Below are 12,438 nucleotides of genomic sequence, written 5' to 3' on the forward strand. Positions count from 1 at the left end.
TCTCGAATATTGGCCTTTTTGCAACAAGGGGTTGAGCAGAAGCTAGCCTTGAGCACCATCAAGGGTCAAGTTTCAGCATTAGCAATCTTCTTTCAGAAGCCTTTAGCTACCAAATCCTTGGTGCGGAATTTCATCCAGGGGGTGCGGCACCTGGCTCCTCCAGTCCGCGCGCCCTTACCGCCCTGGGATCTTAATTTGGTTTTGTCGGTTCTACAGAAACCTCCCTTTGAAAACATCAGGGAGATTCCCTTGCTTACTTTATCCCAGAAGGTGGCCTTCTTGGTGGCTATTACTTCTGCTCGCAGGGTGTCAGAACTGGCTGCATTGTCATGCCAGTCCCCATACCTAGTGATTCATAGGGATAAGGTAGTACTTCATCCTAAGCCATCTTTTTCTTCCTAAGGTGGTTTCAGATTTTCATCTGAATGAAGATATTGTACTACCTTCCTTGTGTCCTCAGCCCAAGCATCATCGGGAACATGCGTTGCATTCCTTAGATGTGGTTCGGGCAATCAGGGTATACCTGAAAGCTACGGAATCATTCCGTAAGACGGATTCACTTTTTGTGATCACGGATGGCCCCAGAAAGGGTTTGCCTGCATCTGCCGCGACCATTGCCAAATGGATTAGACAAACGGTGGTACAGGCTTATTCTATTAAGGGTCAGAGTCCTCCGTTCCCTGTTAGGGCGCACTCCACTCGAGCGCTCAGTACTTCCTGGGCCTTTCGCCATCAGGCGTCAGTGGTCCAGGTATGTAAGGCGGCCACTTGGTCGTCGGTACATACCTTTACAAAATTCTATAAAATTGAGGTGACGGCATCGGCGGATGCCTCATTTGGCCGCAAGGTTTTGCAGGCCCCAATTTGAGGAGACCGGTGGTCTACCTCGAGGGTTTTTTTCTGTTTGAAAAAAAAAAAAAAAAGAAATTTTTTCTCTTTTGAGTCTTATCATTAAGGATGAGCATTGTAAACTTCTAGTTGGCACCGGTTGGGCCTTCTAGATTGGGATTTGATTTCATTTTCCCACCCCTCAGTTGTGATACTGCTCTGGGACGTCCCGAAGGTGGTGTATCACCGAGGACTACGTCTGTCAATGAGCGCTAGAGAAAAATGGATTTTTGTAAAATCTTACCGTAAAATCCTTCTCTTAGCTCATTGACAGACGTAGTCCCCGCCCCTCTGTTTTTTTGAGTTGGGTTAAAATCTCTAAAGACTGCTTTTTCACATAACTGATTTGCTGAGGCAGAGAGAGAGAGGATATACCCTCTGGGACTGCCCCTAGGGTGTGGCCAGAGCTTTTTAATTTCCTGTCTAGTCCTGCTCCTGTGGAGGCAACATAACCCGAAGGTGGTGTATCACCGAGGACTACGTCTGTCAATGAGCTAAGAGAAAAGGATTTTACGGTAAGATTTTACAAAAATCCATTTTTTGGCCAGTGAGGCCGACAGTCATTTTAACTACTTGCCAACTGGGCCATAGCCAAATGATGGCTATAGCACGGTCGGCTTATTCTGGGAGGATGCACAATGACGTCCTCCCTGAATCATGTTTCCCGCTCGCCTCCTGGGACGCACACATGGAAGTGCCTGTGCTCACCAGGTTCAAAGGACCTGGCACATCGCAGATGGTGGTAAAGGGCTTATGACAGCAGCCCTTTACCACGTGATCACTCCGTCCAATGATGGAGCGATCAGTTGTCAACAAACTGGCGCATGTCCGGTTCAGTTCTCTCCTCGCACGCTGTACACATCAATCAGTCCAGCATGCAAGGAGAGGAGGGAGGCTGCACCACCGCTGACTCCTGCCTCCCCCATGCCTCAATCATGCCCATCCATGCCTCATTCATACCCACTTGTGCCTCATTCATGTCCATCCGTGCTCACCCATTGCTCATTCATGCCACATCAGTGCTCATCCGTGACATGTCAGTGCTTATCAGTGCCCTATAGTGTCTCACAAAAGTGTAATGGGTAGTCAGGAAATGACGGTGCTCCCTGCATGTTGGGCCTCTGTATGTTGCTAGGCTGTGTAAAAGTCTCACATGTGGTATCGTCATACTCGGGAGGAGTAGCAGAATGTATTTTGGGGTGTCGTTTTTGCTATTTACATGCTACGTGTTAGAAATATCTTATAAATGGACAACTTTGTGTAAAAAAAAAAAAAAAAAAAATGCATTTTCATTTTCTTAATTTTCTAAAAACTTGTGGAAAATGACATGTTCAAAAGATGCACTATGCCTCCTAGATTATGTGTTGGGGTGTTGCTTTCCAAAATGGGGTAGTTTTGTGGGCGTTTCCATTGTCCTGGAATTCCAGTGCCTTCAAAAGTGTGATAGGTTGTCAGGAAATTATATGTGTAGTTTTTGCTCCTAGAACACCTGGAGGTGCTACTTGGTGGTTGGGCTTCGGTATGTGGTCAGGCTGTGGAAGTCTCACACATGTGGTATCACCATACTCAAAAGGAGAGGCAGATTGTATTTTGGGGTGTGTAGTTGCAAGTATGCCTATACAGTGTGTGAGAAATCACTTGGTAATATAACAGTTGTGTGGAAAAAAAATCTTCATTTTGCAAAGAATTGTGGGGAAAATATTACAACTTTAAAACTTTACTTTACTAAAATACCTTGGATTGTCTACTTTCCAAAAAGGGGGTATTTGTACTTTCCTGTCTTGTTAGTGTCTCAAGAAATGACATAGGCCATCAGTACATCAGTTGTGATCAATTTTCAATGATTGGCACCATAGCTTGTAGACTCGATAACCTTCACAGACCAAATAATATATATTTTTTTTGGGTTCTTTTTACCAAAGATATGTAGCAGTATAACTTTTTGGGCCAAAAATTATGAAGAAAAATTATAAATTTGCAAAATTTTAAAACCGAAATAAAGAAAAATGCATATTTTTACAAAACCTTTCCATTTATAGCACAAAAAATAAACCCAATTATTAAATACCACCAAAAGCTTGATTTGTGTGTAAAAAAGGGCAAACATTTAATATGGGTAGTGTTGCATGACTAAGTAATTGGCATTCAAAATGTGAGCGCACTGAAAGCTGAAAATTTGGTCTGGTTAGGAAGGGGTTTAAGTTCCCAGTGGGTAAGTGGTTAAAGTACCAAAATATGTGGGGGCAGGGTCAAACCAAAACTTTACAAGCAAACTTTACTGGGAAAAGTTGAAATTTGCATATAATTTCAGTTCTGCTTGCATTTTATTCCCCTTATTTACTCTTTTTAACCCCTTGCTGCCACCTCCCAACGGCCCATTAAGTGGGTGTTAATGCTGGTAGGCGAAGGTAACTTCCCAATCACATGATGCCTGTGGCTTTATGTCAAAGCAGTCTTATGATCGGGATCCTATTCTGTTGGCTCCTAATCACGAACAGTGATGTGCAGCTGCATGGACAGTTTGGGGAGTGTGCTGGGAGCGTGCAGTTTAACTTGTTCTCAGCGCAGAATTTCAAAGCCTCGTGGTGTTAAGGCCCATGCACCCTGCTACTGCACATATGCCTTTTGCATGCACCCGGCTACTGCGCATTTTGCAGTCAACAAGTGGCTTAATTGTGACAGGCATGATTAAACTAATTCTAATGGAATTTAAGCCAGTATTACCATATTTTTGCTGGATTCACCTTAACATTTTTCCACTTTTTTCACAGGACAAATCCATCAGCACTAGTCTTCCTGTAGTGGATCTGATTGATGCTATACAGCCCGGAAGTATTAATTATGACCTTGTTAAGACCGGTTCACTCTCCGATCAAGACAAACATGAGAATGCCAAGTAAGTGTGTCTTCATTTTCTTGACTTGGTAATAAGCCTAATAGCTTTTGTTCCATGGCTTTTTGGCAGCCATTGTTGACTGAGAGCTGAATTCTTAGTTGTCAGTTAGGATGTTCTGCCAGTGGGGTAGGAACAACTGGTTTATTTCTGTAATGGCTTCATATTTGTTTCTAAAGAGTGTGGAATGATTCAGCTTAGTTCCATAGATTAGGATTGTTTTTTTGCATCCAGCCTTTTCTGTTTAATCAAGCAACATGTCTACATCACTGTTTACATGAATTCTTATTTTTTTTTTTTTATGGAGCCTTTACAGTGGAATTCATAGCAATTACTTTAAAGGGATTTTAAACTATCCTAATTTATTTTGAAAATCAACACTTGATTATAGGATGATTTATCTTTTTTTAAAATGTCCTTTTTTGATCTGCTACTGGCCCTCAAGCCACTTGCACCTATTTCTATTTTGCGGCTGTCTCCTTAGCTTTTTGGTGGCTAAGGAGGCACCCATGTGTGCACACTCCCGGCCAGTGCTGTGTGTTCATAGGCACTGCTTCTTCCTCCCATCAATTTAACTTGGGGAAGAGGGAGGAGCGCTAGGGAGGCCAGTCCTGAGTTAGTACACCCTTACAAATATGCCAAGTTGCATGATGGGCATATCGGCTCAGGGGTGGCAGTGCTGGAGCAGGCGCCCTCCCCTAGGTGCCGGGGGGGGGGGGGGGGGCGTCTCCCGGAAGGAGGGGGCAGAGACTCAGGAAAGGTTAGACAGGTAGTGGTAGAAGGGGACTCAATTATCAAGAGGACAGAGAGGGCTATCTGTCAAATTGATTGTGGTCCTCGAACAGTATGTTTACCGGGCCCTCGAGTTCAGCGGATCGGGTAGACAGATTATTGGGCGGGGCTCGGGAGGACCCAGTGGTTATGGTGCATGTAGGCACCAATGACAAACTGAGAAGAAGGTGGAGGATCCTAATTTCAGGGACTTGGGGAATATATTGAGGAAACAGACCTCCAAGGTGGTTTTCTCTGAAATACTGCCTGTACCTCATGCCACACCAGAGAGGCTGAAGGCGCTTAGGGAACTGAACAAGTGGCTGAGGAAATGGTGTAGGAAGGAGGGGTTTGGGTTCCTGGAGAACATAGCCGACTTCTCAGTCTGTTACCTTCTCTTTAGTAAGGACGGGCTGCACATTAATGGGGATGGTACAGCTCTATTGGGAAGAAAAGATGGCCACCAAGTTGGAGGGGCTTTTAACCACTTAAGCCCCGGAGGATTTGGCTGCTAAAGGACCAGGGGTTTTTTTGCGCTTTTTTACTGCGTGACTTTAACGGACAAATGCGCGGTCGTGCGACGCTGTACCTAAACGAATTTGACGTCCTTTTTTTTCCCACAAACAGAGCTTTCTTTTGGTGGCATTTGATCACCTGTGCGATTTTTTGATCACGCGCTATAAACAAAAAAAGAGCGTCAATTTTGCAAAAATAACAATATTTTTCACATTTTTTTATATGAAATTCCCCAAAAAAAAAAGTAAAAATCAAAATTTTTTAACATTTTTCGGCCAATTTGTTTTATGCTACCTATGTTTGGTAAAAAAAAATCGCAAAAAGCGTATTTTGATTGGTTTGCGCAAAAGTTATCGCGTTTACTAACAAAGGGAAAGATTTTTGTCATTTTTGGTGTTTTTTTTTTTAACGCGTAATGCGATTTTTTTTTTTCGGTACTGCGACATTGCGGCGGACAGATCGGACCCTTGACTGACATTTTTGACACTTTTGGGGTTACCAGTGACATTACTGCAGTAATCAGTGCTATACATATGCACTGTTACTGCAAAAATGACACTGGCAGGGAAGGGGTTAACTTTATTGGACAGGGAGGGGTTAAGTGTGTCCTAGGGGCGTGATTCTAACTGTGTAGGGACATTCCTATTGGTGTAAAAGCAAAGATCAATCGTTCTACATAGTAGAACGGACAGATCTTCACTTTTACACAGGGAGAACGGACAGGCAGCTTGTTTACACAAACTGCTCTGTCTTTCTCCCTTCACAGGAGCGATCGCAGTGTGACTGGCGGACATCGAGTCCGCCGGTCACACGCACTGACTTGCCTGTGAACGAGCCGCGGCGGGCGCGCGCCTCGGTGGGCGCGCGCCCGCCCGCGATAGGCTCGCAAGTCAGTGACAGGCGAGTGACGTACCGATACGTCACTCTGCCTGGCCGGGGCTGACCGCCGCAGTATATAGTCGTGCGGCGGTCGGCAACCGGTTAAACCAGGTGTTGGGGGGAGGAGGGGTGGGGGAGGGCTCAGAGGTAGTGATAGTAGGGAGCAGAGGACCAAAGGTATTATGGGTTCAGCAGCGACAATATAACCATAACAACAATCACTGGGGGAAATGTGCGGACAACCCGAATCCAGGCAGAAATAAACTTAAGGATAAATCCCTATCCACTCCTATAACACAGAGGGGTATAGGCAAATGCCAGGAGCCTACCTAACAAAATGGATTGTAACTGTTAGTACACGAGGAGGACATAGACCTTGTTGGAATAACAGAAACTTGGTTTGATCCCCTCAGGCTACTGGCTGGCAAATATTCAGGGGTTTTCTGTGTATAGGAAGGACAGGGAAGGAAAAGAGGGGTATGTCTCTATGTCAAAAATAATGTGAGGGTGGTAGAGAGGAGTGACATTGTGGAAGGAACGAGGGCGGAGGTGGAATCAGTGTGGGTAGAACTCCATAGGGAAAGTAATAGTGGGGGAATGTTATAGGTATGGAGGAGGTAGAGCTGGAACTTCTATCGCAGGTGGGAAAGGCAGCAAAGCAGGGACAAGTCATCATATTGGGGACTTCAATTATGCTGATATTGACTCGGAAGAGGGGTCTGCACACTCTATAAAGGCCCGTCATTTCATTAATGTCTTACAGGACAACTACATGTCTCAGTTGGTGGATTCTCCTACTAGAAAGAATGCATTTCTAGATCTATTTACGAATGACCCAGGTCTAATCACTGATGTAGGAGTCCGAGACAACTTGGGTTCTAGCGATCACAGGATGATCACATTTAGCGTAAATCATAAGATAGCAAGGGAAGAGGGGAACATAAGAACCCTAAACTTAAGAAGGGCAAACTTTCCTGAACTGTGCTCAATAATAGAGAAAATAAATTGGGACCAAACCCTAGGAACACTGAACACTGAGGAAAAATGTGAATGCTTTAGGAACATATTAACCACTTTACCACCGCCCACAGTAATATTACTGCGGCAGAGTGGCTCGTTATCGTCTGACGACGTAGTACTACGTCGTCAGACACTCCCCCTTCTGGGCGGCGCTTGCGTGCCGCCGGAGGCTCGCTCCCGCTGTTTTCAGTCACAGCGGGAGTCGGGCCAGGGGAGGAGCAGCGGCGATCGCCGCCGCTCTTCCCCCGATCGTCGGGTATCTAGTGTGGAGATCCGCCCGCCTGTGTAAACACAAGCGGGCGGATCTCCATAGTGACAGGGAGTGACAGATCGGACTGTTCAGCATAGCTGGACATCCGATCTGTCCATGACTCACTCAGTCCCCTCCCCCCCCACACGTCAGTAAGCACCAGGCATACATTAACCCCTCCCTCTCCAATAAAATTAACCCCTTCCCTGCCAGTGTCATTTTTACAGTAACAGTGCATATATATAGCACTGATTACTGCAGTAATGTCACTGGTACCCCCAAAAGTGTCAAAAATGTCAGTCAAGGGTCCGATCTGTCCGCCGCAATGTCGCAGTCCCGCAAAAAAAATCGCAGATCGCCGCCATTACGCGTTAAAAAAAAAAACCCCAAAAATGACAGAAATCTTTCACTTTGTTAGTAAACGCAATAACTTTTGCGCAAACCAATCAAAATACGCTTATTGGGATTTTTTTTTACCAAACATAGGTAGCAGAAAACAAATTGGCCAAAAAATTTTAAAAAAATTGGTTTTTACATTTTTTTGGGGGGGAATTTCATATAAAAAAATGTTAAAAATATTGTTATTTTTTCAAAAAAAACGCGATTTTTTGTTTATAGCGCAAAAAGTAAAAATCGCACAGGTGATCAAATACCCCCAAAAGAAAGCTCTGTTTGTGGGAAAAAAAGGACGTAAATTTCGTTTGGGTACGGCGTCGCACGACCGCGCAATTGTCAGTTAAAGTCGCACAGCGCCGAATCGCAAAAAGTGGCCTGGACGGAAGACAGCAAAATCCTCCGGTGGTAAAGTGGTTAAACAAAAGTTTCTCTTACGTCCTCCAACAGTCGCCGCCTCTTCATATTCGTCACATATGGGGTATTAGACTTTGCTCCGAAGGAGTAGCTAGGCAACAGAATATGTTAACATTAAAGCTTTTAACATATCCCACCCTCAAGGGGTGGTCCCCTCAGTCAATAGAAGTAGTGAAACCGCACTCAGGTGGATGAAAGCAAATGAAAGTGGTTTATTCTTCAAAATCATAGATATACAGACAGTGCAGGGAACAGATAATCCAGGCTTAACCTGGATTATCTGTTCCCTGCACTGTCTGTATATCTATGATTTTGAAGAATAAACCACTTCATTTGCTTTCATCCACCTGAGTGCGGTTTCACTACTTCTACTGCAACCTTCCGGATGACGGGTCTTACCAGCACCAGGTCGGGCTGACACACCTGAGCGGCTTGTTCCTCCTTCCCCCTCAGTCAATACCCTCCTACTTCCTGCAACCATATCTCAGTTTCAATGTCTAGCTTGTCAGGAGTGGCTGGCTCTCTCTGTGCTGGGGCTTTGTGCCCCTGACTCTTTCTTCTTTTTTGATTTTTTGTTTGAGTTTTCTCTCTACCTTTACTTAGCTGTTCTTTTTGTCAGCATTAGTTAGTTCTTCGGATGAAGAGGATCATGCGGGCTGGGTCTCGGGCTGATCCCCCTGGTCGCAGGTCGTGGGTCAGTGGCTTCCCAGCCTGCCATCGAGCGTTCAGCCAGGTAACGCTCCTGGCACAGTGAACGACCCATCCCTGTTCGGTGCAGGGATGATTGGTGAGGTGGCTACCTCACTGGACGCTGTGCGGTTTCTTAACCCCCATTCTGTGCGTCTTGTATGCGACTCTCCCTGCCTCATGTGCAGCGGCTTGTTCGTCTGTGCGGGTCCCCCACGCCATTGTGAGGTAAGTGTATCTATGTGGGGACCTGTCTGTCTGGGGGGGTGTCAGTCTGGGACTGTGTAACCTGCCTCTGTTCACACTGTTTGTCTCCCTATCACTCGGCTGCATGCTGTGGGCTGCAAGGGGGGGGGGGGGGGGGGAGCTGTGTGACACTGTGTGTGTCAGCCTTGTCAGTGTGAGAAGCTGTGTGCTGTGGGGCATGTTTTGTGGCATGTTTGGGCACTATATAGCGATCGCTGCGGCGATCTAACATGTTTTTTTTATACATGGATGACATGTGTGCATTACTGTACTGTGGAGCGGCGGTTTCGGCGCCAAACGGCGCCATTTTGCCTACACTCGCTCCGGCCGCATGTTCTACATGCATGGCGGCCATTTTCTTGTAGCCTCCCATAGGCTTTGATAGAGCGCCCTGGCCGCATCACTTCCTCTTCTCCAGGAACACCGATCGAGGCAGCAGCAGCGGCGAGGGTCTCCTCAGGTTATATCCTTCTTATCCATTGCCTGTGTCAGTTTTATTGTCCCTGTGGGGGTCTCATTGTGCTGGTGTGTGGTGCGGTGGGCTGCGCTCGTCGCGCTTGTTAAAGGGGCAGTTAACCCTTTATTATCCGGCATTTGTAATAGGGGCAATGGATTCTCAGGAGGGCAAATTTCCTACCGCCTTGGTGGAAAGCCAGGGGACCGCTGTTTCCCCCTCAGGGGGGGGATTTAGCCACTATTGTGGCTGGCCTTGCTGCTCAGGTGCAGATGCTGGTGGCTGCTCAATCTACTAAAAGACCCAGAGTTTCTCTTTCCTCTGATTCTGAGGGTGAAGGTGATGGGGCTGTTATGGCGGGGGCCTCCTTATCGGGGTCCCGCTCCTCCCTGGATCTAGTGGGGTCCGAGGTGGAGGCTGAAGTTGAAGGGGTTGATAATTCTCCCCCTGGCTCGCCTGAAGAGCTTGCAATCATGGATGAATTGATTGCTTCCATAAAACAAACGCTGCGTTTGCAGGATGAAGTGTGTCCCCCCGCTGCCTTGGCGGCTTATGGGACGCAGAGGAAACGCAGGACGCCGCAGGTTTTTCCCTGCAATGATGATTTTCAGCGCGCTGTTAAGGAACAATGGCGCAATCTACGCAAACCTTTTGCTGTACCAAGTAGGTTCAAGCTGCGTTATCCTTTCTCGCCTTCCACTGATGAAAGGTGGTGTGTGCCACCCACAGTGGATCACGCAATTGCGGTTTTAAACAAATCCACTGCGATTCCTGCAGAGGATTCCCCTGTGTTCCGTGATGCCACGGATAGGAGATTGGAGTCTCTTGCCCGTCATACTTATTCTGTTACGGGTTCTATGCTTAAGGCTCTGTTTGCCTCTCTCATGGCGGCCCAGGCTGTCGCAAGTTGGACGCAGATGCTTAGGCGCGTCCTAGTGGCCGATTCGGCCTCGCCGGCGACCCTGGATATGGTGGATCAAATCCACCAGGGTGTCATGTATCTGTGTGATGCGGACTTGGACCTAGTCCCGTTGGCTGCACATGTGCACAGCGTGGCGGTGTTGTCTCGCTGCCTGGTTTGGTTGAAATGTTGGTCGGTGGACCAATCTTCACGTAAGACCTTAGCCAATCTGCCTTATGATGGGTCTCGCCTTTTTGGGGAGTCCTTGGATGTGTTGATTAAGGGGATCACCGGAGGTAAGAGCACTCTCTTGCCCCATTTCCCCAAGGCTAATGGGGCTTCTGGGAAGAAGCATGCTAATTTTCAGCCCCCTCAGGGGTCCTTTTGTGCCTTTCGGTCGCACTACAAGGGCAAACCGTTCAAAGGTCAAGGCTCTCAGAAGAAGCCCTGGTCTGGAAAACAGAAGTCCGGTCAATCCGGATCCGCAGCCCATAACAGTGCGGCCTGAAGGGGCGCCCTCACCCAGTTTTGGGGTGGGGGGATGCTTGCTCGGTTTTCTTCAGCCCTGGTTGGCCCGCGTGCGGGACAGATGGGTTCAGGAGATCGTTCGATCTGGTTACAAGATCGAGTTTCTCTCTCGGCCGGAGAGCAGATTCTTTCCCTCAAATCTTCAACTGTCTCCGGAGCGTTTACGGGACCTGCACCTGGCGGTGCGGGACCTGAGGGCTCAGGGAGTGGTGGTTCCGGTGCCTCATCGGGACAGATTTCGGGGGTTTTATTCCAATCTGTTCACCGTGCCCAGAAAGGAGGGCAAGGTTCGTCCAATTCTGGACTTGAAGGCTCTGAACCGCTCTGTGCGGGTTCGCAAGTTCCGCATGGAATCCCTGCGGTCGGTGGTGGCTGCCCTGGTTCCGGGGGAATTCATGGCCTCCATCGATTTTAAGGATGCGTATCTTCACATCCCCATTTTCGAGGGTCACCAGAGGTACCTTCGATTCGCCATTGCGGAGGCTCACTACCAGTTCGTGGCGTTGCCTTTTGGTCTCGCCTCGGCTCCGCGGGTCTTCACCAAGGTGCTTGCACCGGTTCTGGCATTATTGAGGGCCCAGGGCATTTCTGTCCTGGGGTATCTGGACGACATTCTGGTTCGGTCTGCGACCAGCCAGGGTCTGGAGAAGGACCTGTCTGTCACGATGCAAACTCTGCAGGAGTTTGGTTGGACGATAAATTTTCCAAAGTCGACACTGAGTCCGTCGGTTCGTCTTCCCTACCTGGGAATGATTCTGGACTCGGTGCAGGCGAAGGTCTTCCTGCCGGAAGACAAACTCAGAACTCTTCAGGAGGAAGTCAGGTCCCTCAGGGACGTTCCGCACTCGTCTCTGCGGACGTGCATGAGATGTCTGGGATTGATGGTCTCGGCCTTCGAGGCGATTCCCTTCGCCCAGTTTCACACGCGGGGTCTCCAAGCGGAGATCCTGTCCATGTGGGACGGGCGACCTCAATCTCTGGATCTTCAAATCTCGTTGAGTCATCGCACCAGAAGAGACCTTCTGTGGTGGCTCCAGTCCCCGATGGTGTCCGGGGGCAAGTCGTTTCGTCCTATCTCGTGGACGGTAATCACTACGGATGCCAGCCTGTCGGGCTGGGGTGGTGTTCTGGGCGTTCTGTCCGCCCAGGGGACTTGGTCGGAGGGGGAGTCCTCCCTTCCGATCAACATTCTGGAATTGTGTGCGATAAATCTCTGTCTTCATCGCTGGACGGACCGGCTGCAGGGCTGCCCGGTTCGGGTGCAGACGGACAATGCCACGGCGGTGGCCTACATCAACCACCAAGGGGGCACCAGGAGTGCCCGAGCGGCTCGAGAAGTGGCCGACATTCTGTCTTGGGCCGAGACTCATGTCCCGGCGATAACGGCGGTTCACATTCCAGGGGTGGAGAACTGGCAGGCGGACTGAGTCGCCAGACCCTGGATCAGGGGGAATGGTCTCTCCACCCGGCTGTCTTCCAGATGTTGTGCGCGAAGTGGGGTCTTCCAGATGTGGACCTGTTCGCGTCTCGTCTCAACAACAAGGTGAGAAGGTTCGTGGCAAGGACGCGCGACCCTCGGGCAGACGCGTCGGACG

At 48.4% G+C, this 12,438-nt stretch overlaps 1 protein-coding gene across 1 annotated transcript in view; it reads left to right on the forward strand.

Moving 5' to 3' along the window:
* PLS3 (plastin 3) overlaps positions 1 to 12,438 on the forward strand; it is a 254,813-nt gene that overhangs the window by 210,355 nt on the left and 32,020 nt on the right. Inside the window, exon 16 of the mRNA XM_082264386.1 lies at positions 3,660 to 3,784. Within this exon, the coding sequence (XP_082120512.1) occupies positions 3,660 to 3,784 (125 nt within the window). The remainder of the gene's footprint in view (positions 1 to 3,659; positions 3,785 to 12,438) is intronic.

The sequence above is a fragment of the Pelophylax lessonae genome (assembly GCF_965119305.1).
Source record: "Pelophylax lessonae genome assembly, chromosome: 7".
Classification (NCBI taxonomy): Eukaryota; Metazoa; Chordata; class Amphibia; order Anura; family Ranidae; genus Pelophylax; species Pelophylax lessonae.